At 42.1% G+C, this 17,599-nt stretch overlaps 1 protein-coding gene across 1 annotated transcript in view; it reads left to right on the top strand.

The window, feature by feature from the left end:
* The window catches only part of ME2 (malic enzyme 2), a gene marked incomplete in the record, with an annotated part of 93,461 nt that overhangs the window by 73,811 nt on the left and 2,051 nt on the right, over positions 1-17,599 (top strand). The window contains 1 exon segment of the mRNA XM_077463004.1: positions 3,166-3,299. Coding sequence (XP_077319130.1) covers positions 3,166-3,299 — 134 coding nt within the window.

The following is a 17,599-nucleotide window of genomic DNA, read 5'->3' as shown; positions in this document are numbered from 1 at the left end:
AAATTAAAAAGATGATGATGATGATTATTAATAAATAAAAAAAAACGACTGCATTCCCACTAAATATAATCCTTTACTTTAGTGACCCCCCACTTATTATTTATTCCCAAACATTTTCCTCCCTTACTATAATCCTATTATTCAGTCCCACACCTATATTATTTTGAAGAGGAGAGAGTCACAACTCTCTACCAACATTATTTAATTCCTTAGTCAGAAAAAAAAAGTGACAACCATCCGGGCTTTTTTAGTGTAATATACCATATATCCTTTCCATTCATTTTTGTGACCCTCTTACCAGTCTTAATTATCATGAATCCCATGTTATATCCCAACTATATGTGTATATGTGCTACATCTTCCCAAAAACTATTTTGTAAATAAAAAAAAAATGTATAAGGGGAGGGAGAGACGAGGAACATTAACATTCCTAATTACCCCCCATATAGTTCACATAAACCAGAGTTTGCTTAAATCCTAGCCAACTCTTCCAAGCGTTGGCATATTTTGTTTCAGAATTATTTTGTATATGTATTACTTCATGGTATTTCCATCTTAGTGAGTCATCACCAGAGCATTTGTTCCCATTGGAACATATTAGAGCTGCACGATTAATCGTGAAAGAATCGAGATCACAATTCTACCCCCCTCCTGATCTTAACACAGCATTTTCCCATTCAGTACAGAGAGTTCTCCGCTCACAGCTGACAAAAAAAAAAGGGCCGGCAGCCTGCCAAGTTTAGCTTAGGTGGCAAAAAAGAGAAACAATGTAACAATTTAGTTATTTAGATCAAAGGGATGAACTTTGGTCAGTGAGACCCCACCCCCCCTTCACACTAAGGTGGTTTTCAGGCATATTCGTTCTAGAAATAAGTGCCTCCTATTCATTTCAGTGTAGCTTTTGACACTGGGGCGGTGCGCTTGCGGGACGTTAGCACCTTTGGGGCGGTTTGAGAGCGCTGTATACAGCACTCCCAAAACGCCCTGCCCATTGAAATCAATGGGCAGCACTTCCAAAGCGCCTGAAAAGCGATTCAGAAGCATGCTGCAACACGGAGTTTTTAACCCCTTTAAAAGCGCCCAGATATCGGCCAAAAAGCTCCACTTAAACAGGGCCAAAGCAGAGCTAAAACTAGCTGCTCTTTAGTGCTAACGGCCGGCGCTCGCAGTGTGAAAGGGGTCTTAAAGTGGTTGTAAACCCATTACAATCACTTTAACCTACAGGAAAGCCTAGATTAAGGCTTACCTGTAGGTGCAAGAATTATCTCCCAAACTTAAAAGGTTTAGGGGATATTTGCAGAAATAGTGGCACCAATGTCTACGGCGCATGCAGTTTCTAACTACGATCATGCCATTGGTGGTGGCACCTGCACACATGCGCGAGAGTGACGTCATCGCGGCTCCGACCAGTCACAGCGCCGGAGCTGCGATACCTGGAAGTCACTCTGGGATAGATGGCAGCGTCAGAGGAGGTGAACGAGGGCCGATGCCGGGGCTTCGATCTCAGGTAAGTAATTCATAATGAGCTAGTATGCTATGCATACTAGCTCGTTATGTCTTTGCCTTGCAGGGTGTATTTTTTTTATTTTATTTTTTTGTTCAGAGGCTTTACTTCCGCTTTAAAGTGGTTGTAAACCCTTACAAACCACTTTGACCTACAGGTAAGCCTAGATTAAGGCTTACCTGTAGGTCCAAGCAATGTCTCCTAAACCTATATGGTTTAGGAGATATTTGCCCGAAAACGGGCACCGCTGTCTACGGCGCATGCGCCGTAGACAGTGGCGCACTGAGCACGGCATTCTCAGCGACGGAGCTGCCACGAGTGTCTGCTCTCGTGCGCATGCGCGGGAGTGACGTCATCGCGGCTTCGCCGAATGACAGCGGCGGAGCTGCGAGACCCACCGAGAAGATGGATGCTCCGGACTACAGGGGACAGCGGTGACTTCACTGGCTCCTGTGTCAGGTAAGTGACACATAATGGGCTACTATGCGATGCATAGTAGTCCATTATGCTTTTCCTTTGCAGGGAATGAAAGAGGAAGTAAACTCATCAGGGTTTACTTCCTCTTTAATGAAGTCAGTTTAACCACTTAAAGACTAAACCTTTTTCTGACACTTGTTGCTTACAAATTAAAATCAGTATTTTTTGCTAGAAAATTACTTGGATCCCCCAAACATTACATATCAGTATATATTTTTAAGCAGAGACCCAAGAGAATAAAATGGCGGTCGTTGCAATATTTTATGTCATCTGTATTTGCACAGCTGTCTTTCAAACACAATTTTTTGGGGAAAAAATACACTTTTTGGATTAAAAAAAAGAACTAAACCGTAAAGTTGGCCCGATTTTTGTATAATTTGAAAGATGATGTTACGCCGTGAGAATCGTGTTTTGTATTCAAAGAAAAAAAAAATTGTGATTCTCTGTTTTGGCCAGAATCGAGCAGCATCCACTCGACTTTTTGCTTTCCTGACAACCCCAAAATGTAGTTATACAGTGTTGTATGCCCGCACAATTGTCATTCAAAGTGTGACAGTGCTGAAAGCTGAAAAATGGCCTGGGCAGGAAGGGGGTGAAAGTGCCCAGTATTGAGGTGGTTAAAATAACAAAAGGTAGTAATCTGCAACAAAATGTGTTAAAATCCCTGCAATGTACATAGATCACCCAGAGGGGAACAAAAGTGGAGTTAATCTTTTAAAAATGTCATTCACAGATAGATAAAAAAAAATAAGGCTGCAAGTCATATCAGTGAGTGTTATCGCATGATTGTGTGATGTGAGAGCTGCAGAGGGCGATGCTCTGAACCTGGGAACAGGCATAGAGCAGCGCTTGGGAGCGAACATGCCCCCATGGCAAGCGGCTTGCCATTGGGCACTGGTCAAGGGGGAGTAGCCAGGAGCACCGGCGGGGGACCTGAGAAGAGGGGGATTGGAGCTGCTCTGTGCACAGAGCAGATAAGTATGACATGTTTGTTTTTGCTTTTTTATTTTTAAAAGCCAAACCTTTATTATTTTTATTATTATTATTAATGCTAAGTTTTTAGGGGGTGTAACTTATAAGCAGTCATGCCATTTCAATGTATGATGTAATGTGATGCGATGCAATGTAATGTGTATAGATTAAAGCTCATACCCCTTGTCCGCTTTTTTTTTTTTTTTCTTCAGGTGATGGAGTTTGTGTACAGAAATGGCATGGCTTTCCAGTACCCAGAGCCGCTAGATAAGAACGCCTACGTGCGTTCCAAAGTGTGGACCACGGAGTACGACTCCTTCTTACCGGACGTCTACGACTGGCCAGAGTACGCATCCAAGCCTCACAAAATGTTCTGACCCGGCTGCTGACCCTCCCTTCCTGAGAGATCACTTTATACGTGACCATGCATGAAAATTGGGTTCCGACCTTCAACTTTCTTGTGCCTTTTACAGCTTCCATATTTCAATTCGCTGCCCTTGACAGAGAAAAAAAAAATCTGTCCCATTACCTGAATGTCAAGTCCCACCAAAATGGATTCTTTTACTGCAGAATATGATGTTCTAACAAGCTCTGGTTTTCTGGTGCAGTTTTAAGGAACACAATCGGTGCAATATTTATTATTTTTTTTATGCGAGCGAGTTCACGTGCAATTCCAATGCGTTTTGGATGCACAAAACTGAACTGGAACAAAATTGAGTTGGGCTGAGCACTGCTCAGCTATTCACAGGTAGCTTTGTATTTCTTCAATGAATACAAAGCTGAGATAAAGAAGTGGGTGGCTGATGACATAATCTCCACCTCAGCCAATTAGAAGAAGCTTTGTGTTCATTGATTGAATACATTGTTTCCTGTGAATGGATGAGCAGTGTTGTTCAGCCCGACTCGATTTTTTTTCCAGGAGCGGGGACGGGAAGCCCCATCTTGCTACCGAAACACAGTGCTGATTGCTATATGTAGCTGGTGCCACATACAATTTATACAACACTCCCAGCTGGCACATGTATCAATGACGCAAATAACTTGTTTAGAGCAGCTTGATCCAAACAAACTATTGAGGCTTAGCGTTTTTGCGTGCCGCATTTGCAAGTGAATGTGCTGCCGCACCTGCGTTTCCGCAAAAAAAAAAAAAATCTTGCACCTTTTTTAAAAAAGACACGGCCCACAGGGAAATCGCATGGTCTTTTTGACCATGTGATTTCCCTGTGGTTCTCGCGCGCACACACTGCGATTCTACATGTGTGGGGGGCATTCAGAATGAATGGCGGCCCCATGTGACTCCACAGAGCAGTGCGTTTTTACTGCAGCTGTGGGAATCACTGCAATACCCGCAGCCACATGCTCAGATGTGAACCAAGGGTTAGAGTCACAAGAAACCTGCAGTTAGGCTTCAAATGAAGTGCAATGTGATTGTTGCTAAAAGATATTACACTTTTTTTTTTTTTTTGGGTGACAATCTTGCAATATTCTCCTTGTTTTGCACAACTCCAAAGAAAATGTGCACAGATTAATTTAATCTATAAAGAATATTACGCATTTTATATGGCATGGTATGCCTATATGTTATAACAGCATAAAGGGTTTTACAGTGATATATATATATTTATGAAATGTTAAATATATTGTTTATGTATCCAATCCTGCCTCTCAGTATACTATAGTGCAGGCATGACTTCTGTACAATCTAATGGGCAATATCTCCCAGCATGCATTGTTGGGCTTTATCAGTTAGAGAACCGTAGTGCAGTATAGTATACTGCATTCTGTAAAATGTCATTTAATGGCATTATTTTTTTTAAAACTTTATTTGCAGTGGTTTAAACCTTTTGACACCGACCGTCCATTTGTAATATCTATTAAAAATCCAAACATTTTTTATCTGTTGAAAAAAAAAATCCAAACTGTGAAATTTTGGCAGCAAGAGAATTGTTCTTAGAACATTCCCAAATATATGTGTGAATTTTTATGTGATCTAATATTGTGTTAATATTTGCTGTGCAGTGCAACCTGTTGGTAATGTGTAGTCAGCCATTTAAGGCTGACTGTGTTTTTTGAGATTACTAACAAAAAGTCAGCAGTTTGTATGAAAACCGCTTCACTCGGGGTCCGGAACTGATCTCACATTTCCCCCAAGTTTCTGAAATGTTCACATTTTTTTTATTAGTTGTTGTGTGGTTGGGTTTTACCAGTTATCTGCTGGCATTGGACAGGGCATGTGGAAGTGTTTTGTATACCTATACCTTCAATGGACCTTTCATTAGGTACAACTATAACCCCCTTTTTCCTTCAGCGAGTTCTTTGTACAATAGGCCTAATAAGGTGCTGGAAACCTTTTTTGGGGGGGTTTCAGTCCATACTGACTTCATAGCATCATATGCTTCCTTCACGTTGATTGGCCACACATCCATGCTGTGAACCTCATCCCAAAGGATTCATGGACCATGTTCAATGCAGTCCTTCCCATCTCCATATGGGATTTGTCACCACAATCTCCAGCCTTGGTGTTGGCGTTTTGGTGGTCCATTCCCACACGAGCCTTCTTGACCTCTTAGCTGATGGAAGTGCAACCCATTGTGGTCTTCTGCTGCACTTCAAGGTTCCACAATATTGTCTTTTGACTTCTTTTGTTAACAAGGTCTTTTTACCCTCAGAACTATTTTATGTTTTTGGCACAATTATTTGTAAACTCTTGAGACTAGTGGTATGAAGGTCCCAGGAGGTCTCTGGTTGCTGAGATGCTGCAACTACCAACAATCACTCCATGGTATGAAAACCCCTTTACTCAGGGTCTTACATCCCCCCCCCCCCCCCAAGTTTCTGAAACGTTCAAATTTGTTATTTTATTAGGTGTTGCTTGTTGGTTGGGTCCACCAGTCATCTGCAAGAAGTGGGCAGGACATGTGGAAGTGTTTTATATACCTATACCTTCAATGGATATTTTATTAGGTAAACCTATAACCCCCTTTTTCCTTCAGAGTTCTTTGTATAATAGGCCTAAAGCCCCGTACACACGAGCGGACTTTTCAACATCCAAAGTCTGATGGAATGATTCCGGCAGACTATTCGATCGTGTGTGGGCTGCAACGGACTTTTGATTCGCAAAAGTCTGACAGACTTTAGAAATGGAACATGCTTCAAATTTTTCCGACAGAACTCTGCCGGACCCAGAAATCCGCTCGTGTATGTGCTAGTCTGACGGACTAAAACCGACGCTAGGGCAGCTATTGGCTACTGGCTATGAACTTCCTTATTCTAGTCCAGTCGTACGTCATCACGTTCGAATCCGTCGGACTTTGGTGTGATTGTGTGTGGCCAAGTCCGTTCATTCGGAAAGTCTGTCAGAACTCTGTCAGAACTCCGTCGAAAGTCTGCCGGACTTAAGTCCTGTCGTGTGTACGCGGCATAATAAGGTGCTGGAGAACTTTTTCTTTGAAGGCAGGGTGTTCAGTTCATATTGACTTCATAGCATCATATCCTTCCTTAACATTGGCTGGCCACACATCTATGCTGTAAACCTCATCCCAAAGGATTCATGTGGACCATGTTAAATGCTGTCCTTCCCATCTCCATATGCGATTTGTCACCACAATCTTCAGTGTTGATGTTTTGGAGATCCCATTCTAATGCTAGCCTTCTTGACCTCTTGGTTGATGGGAGTGCTACCGATTGTGGTCTTCTGCTGCTCTTCAAGGTTCCACAATATTGTATGTTCAGAACTGCCCTCCTGCTGCAGTCTTTTGACTTCTCTTGTTAACGAGGTATTTTTACCCTCAGAACTTTTTTATGTTTTTGGCACAGTTCTTTCTAAACTCTTGAGACTAGTGATATGAAGGTCCCAGTAGGTCTTTGGTTTCCAAGATGCTGTAACTACCAACAATCATTTCCTGGTCAAAGCCACTTGGCTCCACCATTCTAATGTTTGGGTTAGAAATATCGGAACCTCTTTGACCCTCTCCGTATTATTTTTTTTGTTGAGTTGCAGCCACCATATTTATAGTAGGCCATTTCTGTTAATAAGCAGATGTTCCAAAAAAACATTTCTGGTGAGTGTTATTGATAATTAGATCAACAAGCAAAGTTGAATGAAGATATATTTTTGTCGTTTTTTTTAAAATGTGCTCTTTTTGTTTAGAGGTCAGTAATGCTTGTTACACTGCATTGTGTTGTGGCTACAATTGGTCATTGCTGGACAAAATTATTTTGTAGGGACTATCCATGTGAATGGGTATTTATGCAACCATTAGTGAAGCATAAACAGGTTAGAGGACTCCACAAATTTTGGGTTATACGGTCTTTATCCAAGTGGTCTTGTGCCTTATGAAAGGCAAAGGCACTTTGCACTTGTACTTGGAAGTGCAGTCGCTGTAGTTCTGAGGGGGACATGAAAGGAAAATAAAAAACAGCATTTTAGCTTACACATGATTGGATGATAAAATCAGCAGAGCTTCCCCTCATTTCAGATCTACCCTCAGATGTACAGCGACTATACTTCCAAGTGCACTTGTAGTTTGCACTTGTAGTGCAAAGTGGATTTTCCTTTTGTAAGTGACCCCCATTGTCTTTAGATATCAAACTGTACATGGCGCTGATGATGCATCGGTCCTGTTCTAACTATTTTTGAATGAGGATTGGTCTGCGTATGTCACACATGCTTTTGGTGTAAACCAGTACAAAGGGCAGTTATGGTGCGCAATGTAAAGTAAGCCATGCCAGCCAATCAGATTTTAGTTCGCAATAATGAAGAAGCTTATATAGGAACATGTTCCGTGCAGCAGCCTATTGAATTGGAGAGTTGCAGTGTTTTATGAAGTATTCAAGTTACTGTTTTTCTCTATGATATTTTCAAATGGGAAACTTTGGTGAATATTTATTTTAAGCTAATGAGATTTTTATCTGCAAGTAACTTTTGACATGATGGTCAGATAATACTTAGCTGAAGTCTTTTATGTTTTCCTGGTGGGTGAATTATAGCTGCAATCTAATAACTGCCTCTGCCGGGTGAACCGTGAGAACATTTTATACCACAAACGTTACATTTCCTTTTTTATTTTATTTTTTTATGGTGGGAACATGTTTACTCCAGATGCTTGTAATTTTTCTGCATTCTACAGCACAAAAAACACAGCCGCTGCAAAAAAGAAATGATCAGATTTCCTAAAGCACATTACATTTAGGTGCATGGAAAAATGCTGCATATCGTGATAAAGAGTGATGCTGTCAAAGTAAACGTGATTGAAAATGTTTGCTTTTTTCAAGTTTAATTTTTAGGTTTTCCTTAAAGTGGTTGTAAACCTCTGACATGAAATATGAACAAAGCATATCACTCTATAGCAGTAACGGCGAACCTTGGCACCCCAGATGTTTTGGAACTACATTTCCCATGATGCTCAACTTCACTGCAGTGTTCCAAAACATGTAGCGTCATGGGAAATATAGTTCCAAAACTTCAGCACCTCTTCTTCTTTTTTTTTTTTTTTTTTTTTTTTTTTTTTTAGAGCTGAGAGCTCCTGTGTACATTCTGCACTTTGTTTTTAGGGGAAAGACGGCTGCAGATAAACGGGTACAACTTATGTAGGAGGATTTGTTTCATCGCTGTGTATCACCTAGGCCAGTCGCTTCACTGTGGGTATATGTGAGGGTTTACAACCACTTTAAGTAAGATGATGCTATGCTTTTAAAATCCGCGTCTTGCTTTCAGGAAAATAAAGGAAGAAAATAGAATTAAAATCTTAGTAGCACAGAGGAATACGTAATGTTCATATCTGCGTAAAAATAAGACTACTGGCTTCACCCCCAAGATCCTGCCCATACACCCTGTGTAGAAAAGGGGCTCTTGGGAGATGTACTTCTGGGATTATGCCTACATCAGTAGGAACTGAGCTCCCAGTAACTTGCCCCTTCAAGAGTTTTATCGGCCTCGTGATGTCTCAGGGAAATAAAAAAAGCTTTTTCTAATTAACGGAACAAGGTAAAAGAAGAAACTAATGCTGGGACATGATCTAGAAGATGGTGCAGTTGAGGTTTGGGTTTAAATTTGGGTTGTGCCTGAACATCCCCTTTAGGAGGACTTTTATTGGTGGAATGATCAAAACCTTTCTTTATCTTTTTATTATTCCTCACTGTGTACATAATCGGATAGAATGAACCCTTTGTATCTGGATTATTTCTAGTATGGGTTCATTTTTAAGCCCATGAATGATTCATTTTATTTTACCCAAGTTGGTCCTGATGGAGTTTGGGATAGCAGGCTGATCCCAAATGTCTAGCTAATTCTTCAGTTCTCCAAGAAAATAATAAATCTATAGTCCAAGGATTTCTTCCACAAAAGCTTTGCAATAAACTCAAAGGACCAGTTTCATCCTTGAATAGCATTTTTTTCATCCTATCGGTGTCCCGCTTTTTTCGTCAACAAATTTTCTAAGGCTTTTTAGTCCATCCAAAATTAGTGTTTTAATACAGGGAGTGGTCTGAGTCAGCGTCAGCCCCCAACTTATTGGATGCTCCAACAGTGAGATCTCACTGCCATAATACCCAGCTTGGTTCCTGTTCACTTGAAAGTTTTGGGTGCCCCGCTGTTCTTTGTGTGTTACAACTCCTCCTTTTTACATTCTTCATAATCTACCTTTTAGATCCTGTTCACTACATCCTGGGATGACCATTTCCCGGTCTCTCTAAGTCATCAAAAAAAAAAACTGACTCTGCATATCCTAACAGGTCAGTAGCCTTATTCCTCATTATCAAAGGGTGACCGAGATCGCTTCCCAGTCCCAACTCCTCAACACCATTGTTGAGATTAGAAAAATGGAACACCAACAGCTAGAGGTACTATAGATTTGTTTAATAAAATATGGAATCCCTGGGACGTATCCTCTTTGGGTATGGTGCCATTATTCACTACCTCTCTATGATCTACCCTTTTTTGATTCTTCATAATACAAAATAAATATAAAATTACAGCAGTGATGGTGAAAACCCTTCATAATGGACATAGCAGGGAGGCAAACCCTGACACTTGCTATTGAGATCTCACCTCTACAGCTCCCAAGGGAGAGAAGAACACTATAAAATGGTTCATCTGTACAGAATCTACCAAAATCCAAAACGCCTGTTTTTTGGCTGACTGGTCCTGGTGTAACAAGCCATGTGGTGTCCTAGCCCTACAGTTATGATGTGAGCCCTTTCTTCTGATAAAACCCCAAAGATATTATTAGTACGTACTCCTTTTTAGTTAATTTTTTTTCTTGGTTAATGAACATTCTGGTGATGGGTTATCACCATTGTATGGAAACGGGTTTAGTTCTGACCAAAATCCTAATTCTTTGAAATGGTTCCCTATTTCATTGTATTCTTCCCACTTTTTTAATTTCCGTCCAAAGCTGCAAATTCACAAGCACTGTGAATGACGTTGTGGTCAAGCACTACTTCCAGCCACAATTCTCAGGGAAAGTTTTAAAACCGTACTTTTTTTGGTTATTCCCATTGGGATCTGTCACCTCCTCAAGCTGACCATGCATGGTTAGGTTTTTGTTTTTTTTTTCCCCATTCAAGCAGCCAAAAACCAACAGATTCCTCCAACCACACAAACTGGTCGGATGAAGGAATCCCTCACCATGCTGGGACATTATATTCATTATATTCTGATAGCGGCACCTGGTGATTGGTTGTAGCCACTGATCGATGGAATATTTTCGACATGACTACTGGTGAGTCGTTAAGTCTGCACACTGATCAAAATTCTACCAGGCCTTGATGAACCGGACGCATTTCTACAGTGTATGGCCAGCTTTAGAGAAACCACAACTATTTTGTGCACTCTCAGATGAATGTAATGAATCTATTGTCTGTGTTCATGGGAATGACCTCTCTGCTCACAAAATGGCTATCCATGGGCCAGCCAATGAGGGAACAACTGAAAATGCTTTACAAAATTCAGATGTTTAGCCTTCTACATTATTTTATGCTTATTGTACATGTGAATTTTGTACTTTTTTTACGTGTTCAATAAATGAATATGACAAAATGACTTGTTTGATCATTTTGGGCGACTGGGTACACATATGATTTTGCCATGTACTTATTTGTTTTGCAGTGGATCAGGATATTAAAATAAAGGAGTTGCTTCAAATATTTAAGGAATAATATCAATCAGTGAATCATGATTTTTACTTACACTATATGGCCAATAGTTTGTGGACAACCCTTAAAATGAGGGAGTTTGGGTATTTCCAGTGATGGGTCCCTCCCCCCCGCATCCAATTTGCATGGCAGGAGAACTGTGACCGGCTCTCTATGGAGCTGGTTCACATATTTTCTTTGCAGCTGTGGAGTGGTTTGCACAGGAGTGCTGTGCGTCTTTAGCTCCGTTTCCGGGCCGAATTCAGGCACAAATTTGACCGCGATTTATCCCTGAAAGGGAGAACAGGGACGCATAGGACCCCTGCTGAGAGTTGCATCCGTTGGAGGTGTGAACCCAGCCTTCAGTGCATCTTGGTAATTGACAGACTCTGAGTACAAGTCAGTTTGCACAAACTGGTTCGCATATTTGCGAATTACCACAAATAATTAGCACAGATTACAACATGCCTCCACTGAAACCAGTTTTTAGCTTTTATCTGATGATGATTTCTAGTTTTGTAATGATGCTTAATTGCTGTTACTCAGGTGTTTTCATAACCAAGTGTGTCTTTCATTGACTGACAGTCAGAGAGTGATAGGTTGATGACTAATTTTGCCTAAAAACGTATTATTTTGGAGTCAAATTGACGATTCTGGGTAATTTCAGAAAAAGGCGTCTAGATTGGGATTCAAGAGATTGGGAGGCTACGAATATTTATTGCAACCTAGCCAGTCCTTGGGAGGCTAACCCAGAAGGTGTGGCTGAGAAGATGCATGTTTGGGAGGATATGATGAGGGCTCTTCCCCCCTGGGCCTTCCCCCTGGGAGGGAGCCTGTGTGTTCCAGAACCACTGCTACTAGGCCTCAGCAGGTGCCCTGTACTGAGAGCCTGAACAATGCTACATATTGAAGCTGGGCTGGAGAAGGAGACCTTCACTGAAGAGTGTTGCAGGGGAGCTGGACTGGAGCTGTTGCGGGGATATTGTGAGTAGGACCTTTTGCCCTTCGCTCCAGGTACTGAAGTGTTACAGAGAGTTAGACGCCAGAGGTTGCTGCTCAGGACTGCGACTGCTGTCCCCTCTATACTTCACATTATTTTTGGGGCTGCTACCATAGAGCTGGATCAAATACTTTTCAGGAAGCCGCCTTCCCAGATCCTATGTGTGCTTTTGGGTATACTGCACCCTCATCCCGCCTTTCTGCATTTTTTCCACTTCTGCAATAAAAGGTAAAAAATGTGAATGTGCTAAAGGGACTGGAAACAGGGCAGATGGCATCTAAACAGGTAAGGGGGACCCAATATACAGTGCCTTGCAAAAGTATTCACCCCCCCCCCCCCCTTTGGCTTTTTATCTATTTTGTTACATTACAGCCTTTAGTTCTATGTTTTTTTAATCTGAATTATATGTGATGGATCAGAACACAATAGTCTAAGTTGGTGAAGGAGAATTAGAAAAATGTATACATAAATCTATTTTTCAGAAATAAAAAACTGATAATTGGCATGTGCGTATGTTTTCACCCCCTTTGTTATGAAGCCCATAACAAGCTCTGGTGCAACCAATTACCTTCAGAAGTCACATAATTAGTGAAATGATGTCCACCTGTCTGCAATATAAGTGTCACATGATCTGTCATTACATATACACACCTTTTTGAAAGGCCCCAGAGGCTGCAACACCTAAGGGACCACTAACCAAACACTAACACGAAGACCAAGGAACTTTTCAAGTAAGGGACAATGTTGTTGAGAAGTACAAATCAAGGTTGGGTTATAAAAAAAAAAAATATCCAAATCTTTGATGATCCCTAGGAGCGCCATCAAATCTATCATAACCAAATGGAAAGAACATGGCACAACAGCAAACCTGCCAAGAGATGGGCGCACACCAAAACTCACAGACCGGGCAAGGAGGGCATTAATCAGAGAGGCAGCACAGAGACCTAAGGTAACCCTGGAGGAGCTGCAGAGTTCCACAGCAGAGACTGGAGTATCTGTACATGGGACGATGATAAGTCGTACGCTCCATAGAGTTGGGCTTTATGGCAGAGTGGCCAGAAGAAAGACATTACTTTCAGAAAAAAACAAAATGGCGAGATTTTAAGTTTGTGAAAAGGCATGTGGGAGACTCCCAAAATGTATGGAGGAAGGTGGTCTGGTCTGACGAGACTAAAATTTAACTTTTTGGCCATCAAAGAAAACGCTATGTCTGGTGCAAACACATCACATCACCCAAAGAACACCATCCCCACAGTAAAACATGGTAGTGACAGCATCATGCTGTGGGTGACACCGCCCCCTCTGATGCTACGGGGAAGTCATAGGGATGTCCCTGTGCGTCAGAGGAGGCGGGGTTACCCGGGGATGTCACAGTGTGGCCCCGCCCTTAGTTATAAAAGAACAGTCATCTGAGAAGATGGTCATTATGGCGGGTGCCTCCCATGGAGGCTAATTGGTGGCTGCGTGCAGCTTTTTTTTTTTTTTTTCGGTCCGTCGGGATGAGAATGGACTTCGTGGGACATTTTTTATTTTTTAATAAAGGACTTGTCCAAGCCGTGTTATGTGATTTTTTGAATTTTCACACTTTTTTTGTGAAATGGTAGGGGTGCATTTGTACCCAGTTACCATTTCACACAGGGGGGAGGCTGGGATCTGGGGTTCCTATTGTTAAAGGGGGCTTCCAGATTCCGAAAAGCCCCCTGCCCGTAGACCCCCCACAACCACAGGGTAAGGGTTGTGGGGATGAGGCCCTTGTCCTGATCAATATGGGGACATGGTGCTTTGGGGGGCTACCCCAATGCACCCTCCCCATGTTGAGGGCATGTGGCCTGGTACGGTTCGGGGGGGCGCTCTCGTCCCCCCTCTTTTCCTGCAGCCTGCCAGGTTGCGTGCTCTTGATAAAGGGTCTGGTAGGGATTTTTGGGGTGACCCCCCACACCATTTTTTTTTTTTTTGGCACGGGGTTACCTTTAATATCCTTACCAGACCTGAAGGACCTGGTATGGAATTTGCGGGGACCCCCACTCAATTTTATTTATTTATTTTCATTTTGGGTCGGGGTTCCCTTTAATATTCATACCAGACCCAAAGGGCCTGGTAATGGACTGTGGGGGAATCCCATGCCATTTTTTTCAATGACTTTTATCTGTATTACATAGTTACATAGTTAGTCAGGTTGAAAAAAGACACAAGTCCATCCAGTTCAACCATAAAAACAAATAAATAAAATAAAAAAATAATCGTACAATCCAAATACCCAATTTTATGCCCACAATTGATCCAGAGGAAGGCGAAAAAAACCCCAGCAGAGCATGCTGCAATTTGCTACAGCAGGGGAAAAAAAATCCTTCCTGATCCCCCCAATAGGCGATCAGATTTTCCCTGGATCAACTTTACCTATGTTAGTACCTAGTTATATTATGTACCATCAGGAAAGTATCCAGGCCTTTCTTAAAGCAATCTACTGAGCTGGCCAGAACCACCTCTGGCGGGAGTCTATTCCACATTTTCACAGCTCTAACTGTGAAGAAACCTTTCCGTACTTGAAGATGAAATCTCTTTTCCTCTAGATGTAAAGAGTGCCCCCGTGTCCTCTGGGTTGACCGTACAGAGAACAACTCAACACCAAGTTCACTATATGGACCCCTAATATATTTGAACATGTTGATCATATCCCCCCTTATTCTCCTCTTCTCAAGAGTGAATAAATTTAGTTCCTCTAATCTCTCCTCATAGCTGAGCTCCTCCATGCCTCTTATCAGTTTGGTTGCCCTTCTCTGCACTTTCTCCAGTTCCCCGATATCCTTTTTGAGAACTGGTGCCCAAAACTGAACTGCATATTCCAGGTGAGGTCTTACTAATGATTTGAACAGGGGCAAAATTATATCTCTCTCTCTGGAGTCCATACCTCTCGTCCATTGCCAGGACCGACAATTCATTATAGCCGTGAGTACTTTTAAATGACTTTTTTTTTTCCTTTAGAAATGTCATTTTGTAAACATGGGAAACATGCGCCATGTTACAGGCATACTATAGACACCCCCCAGGTACGAAATATAAAGGAATATTTCACTTTTATTGTTTTTGGAAGCCTGTAAAAAAAATATTAAAATGTTGCCTATGGAGATTTTTAAGTAGCATAGTTTGTTGCCTTTCCACAAGCATTTTTAAAGTGTGACATCTTGGGTAGCTATTTACTTGGCGTAACATCACCTTTCGTATTTTACCCAAAAAATTGGGGTCTTGTTTTTTTCATTCGTTAAACTGTATTTTATCCAAAAAAATTATCTTGGAAAATCTGCGAAACAAATACCTTGTGATGTAAAAAATTGCAACAATCGCCATTTATTCCATATGGTATCTGCTAAAAATATATATATATATATATATATATATATATATATATATATATATATATATATATATATATATATATATATATATATATATATATATATATATATATATATTTTTAGCAGATACCATATGGAATAAATGGCGATTGTTGTGTGTGTGGCCATGGTATTGCAGCCAATAACAAACAATCCGCCAAATCACCCCACTGCCAAACTTCATACATCACTTCCAGAGACAATGAACAGTCTTTTGCGAGTTTTGTTTTTGTTTTATTGAGGCACAACTTGGATAGGGATTGGAATATGGGATGCCCATATGCTTAATCATTGCCATCATATTTATAATTGAAGCACAAACGCACAAAGTAAGAGCCAAAAGATTAGATGCACATGGACATTAACCACTTGCCGCCCGCCCTATAGGCAATTGACGGCGGCAAAGTGGTTGCATAATCCTGACCGGACGTCATATGATGTGATCAGGATTATGAGCCGCTGCGCGCCCCCGGGGGCGCACATCGCGGCGATCGTTGTTGCGGGGTGTCAGTCTGACACCCGGCAACTACGATCTCGGTAAAGAGTCTCCGATTGAGACTCTTTACCACGTGATCAGCCGTGTCCAATCACGGCTGATCACAGTGTAAATGGGAAGAGCCGGTGATCGGCTTTCCCTCACTCGCGTCTGTCAGACGCGAGTAGAGGAGAGCCGATCGGCTGCTCCTCTGACAGGGGGGGTCTGTGCTGATCGATTATCAGCACAGCCCCCCCGAGGATGCCCACACTGGACCACCAGGGACGCCACCAGACCATCAGGGAAAAGGTAATCCTCCCTAGACCACCAGGGATGCCAGTCAGCACAATGGGTGCCAATCAGTGCCCATAATGGATGCCAATCAGTGCCCACAATGGGCATCACTGATTGGCATGCATTGTTTGGCACTGATCAGTGCCCACCTGTGCCGCCTATCAGTGCCCACCTGTGCCGCCTATCCATGCCCATCTGTGCCGCCTATCCATGCCCATCTGTGCCGCCCATCCGTACCAGCTATCAGTGCCAATTTGTGCCACCTATCAGTGTCCGTCCGTGTCGCCCATCCGTGGCGCCCATCAGTGCCGCCTATCAGTGCCACTTCATTGGTGCCCATCAGTGCCGCCTTATCAGTGCCCATCAGTGAAGGAGAAAACGTACTTATTTACAAAGTTTTGAAACTGAAACAAAAAAAAAAATTTTTTTTTTCAAAATTTTCGGTATTTTTTTATTTGTAGCGCAAAAAATAAAAACCGTAGAGGTGATCAAATACCACCAAAAGAAAGCTCTATTTGTGGGAAAAAAATGATAAAAATTTCATTTGGGTACAGTGTTGTATGACCGCGCAATTGTCATTCAAAGTGCGACAGCGCTGAAAGCTCAAAATTGGTCTGGGCAGGAAGGTGTTTAAGTGCCCTGTATTGAAGTGGTTAAATGTAAATCTCCTCCTGCATCTCCATGCAGACTATTGCTCCTCCTCTGCTCTCCTCCTCCGACTATTTGCTTCCAAGGATTCCTCTTTCAATACCGTGTAAAGAATTAGGACATCTCTTCTGACCATGTAGAAATGATGTTCTTAGAAACGTCTTCCCTGCTGCACAAAGCTTGGTTCCTTCTACACACACTTGTAGTTACAGAAATTAAGTATGTCACATCTTCTTCTATTGGGTAATAGATGCCCACTCTGAATAAGTCCCCTTGCTGCTTCTAGGCCTGAGGCCTAAAGAACTTCTCCCCAGAAGACTAGTAGGTTAAAAGCATAACATTAGGTAATAGACTACTGTTCCCAGCCAGTCCAACTTGCAAATCATGTGCCCTCAGGCCACATCGACTTGATAGAGATCCCCACAGTCTCTTTTCTGATCCAGGACTCATCATCCACCATGTGTATGATGAAGACTGCTAAAGGCCGTGTAAAAGCAGAGTTCCCTCAGACTTCCTGACACCTCCAGCCCTCCACTGTGGTAACACTCGCAATGCTTCTACAGCCCTGAGTCCTTGATGAGAAACTTGACCGGACCATGCGTTCCAACAGCTTCACCTGCGCCTCTACTCCAGGATTTCTCTACCATCCGACCGTGTGGTGGCAGAGACTTTGTCAATGACCGTGTAGAGAGGCAATGTTCCCT

This window comes from Lithobates pipiens, unplaced genomic scaffold (genome assembly GCF_037356315.1).
Source record: "Lithobates pipiens isolate NorthernLeopardFrog02 unplaced genomic scaffold, aLitPip1_a1.2 Scaffold_3, whole genome shotgun sequence".
In the NCBI taxonomy this organism is placed as follows: Eukaryota; Metazoa; Chordata; class Amphibia; order Anura; family Ranidae; genus Lithobates; species Lithobates pipiens.
The sequence above is the reverse complement of the archived record's forward strand: the minus strand, read 5'-3'. Positions and strand labels throughout refer to the sequence as shown.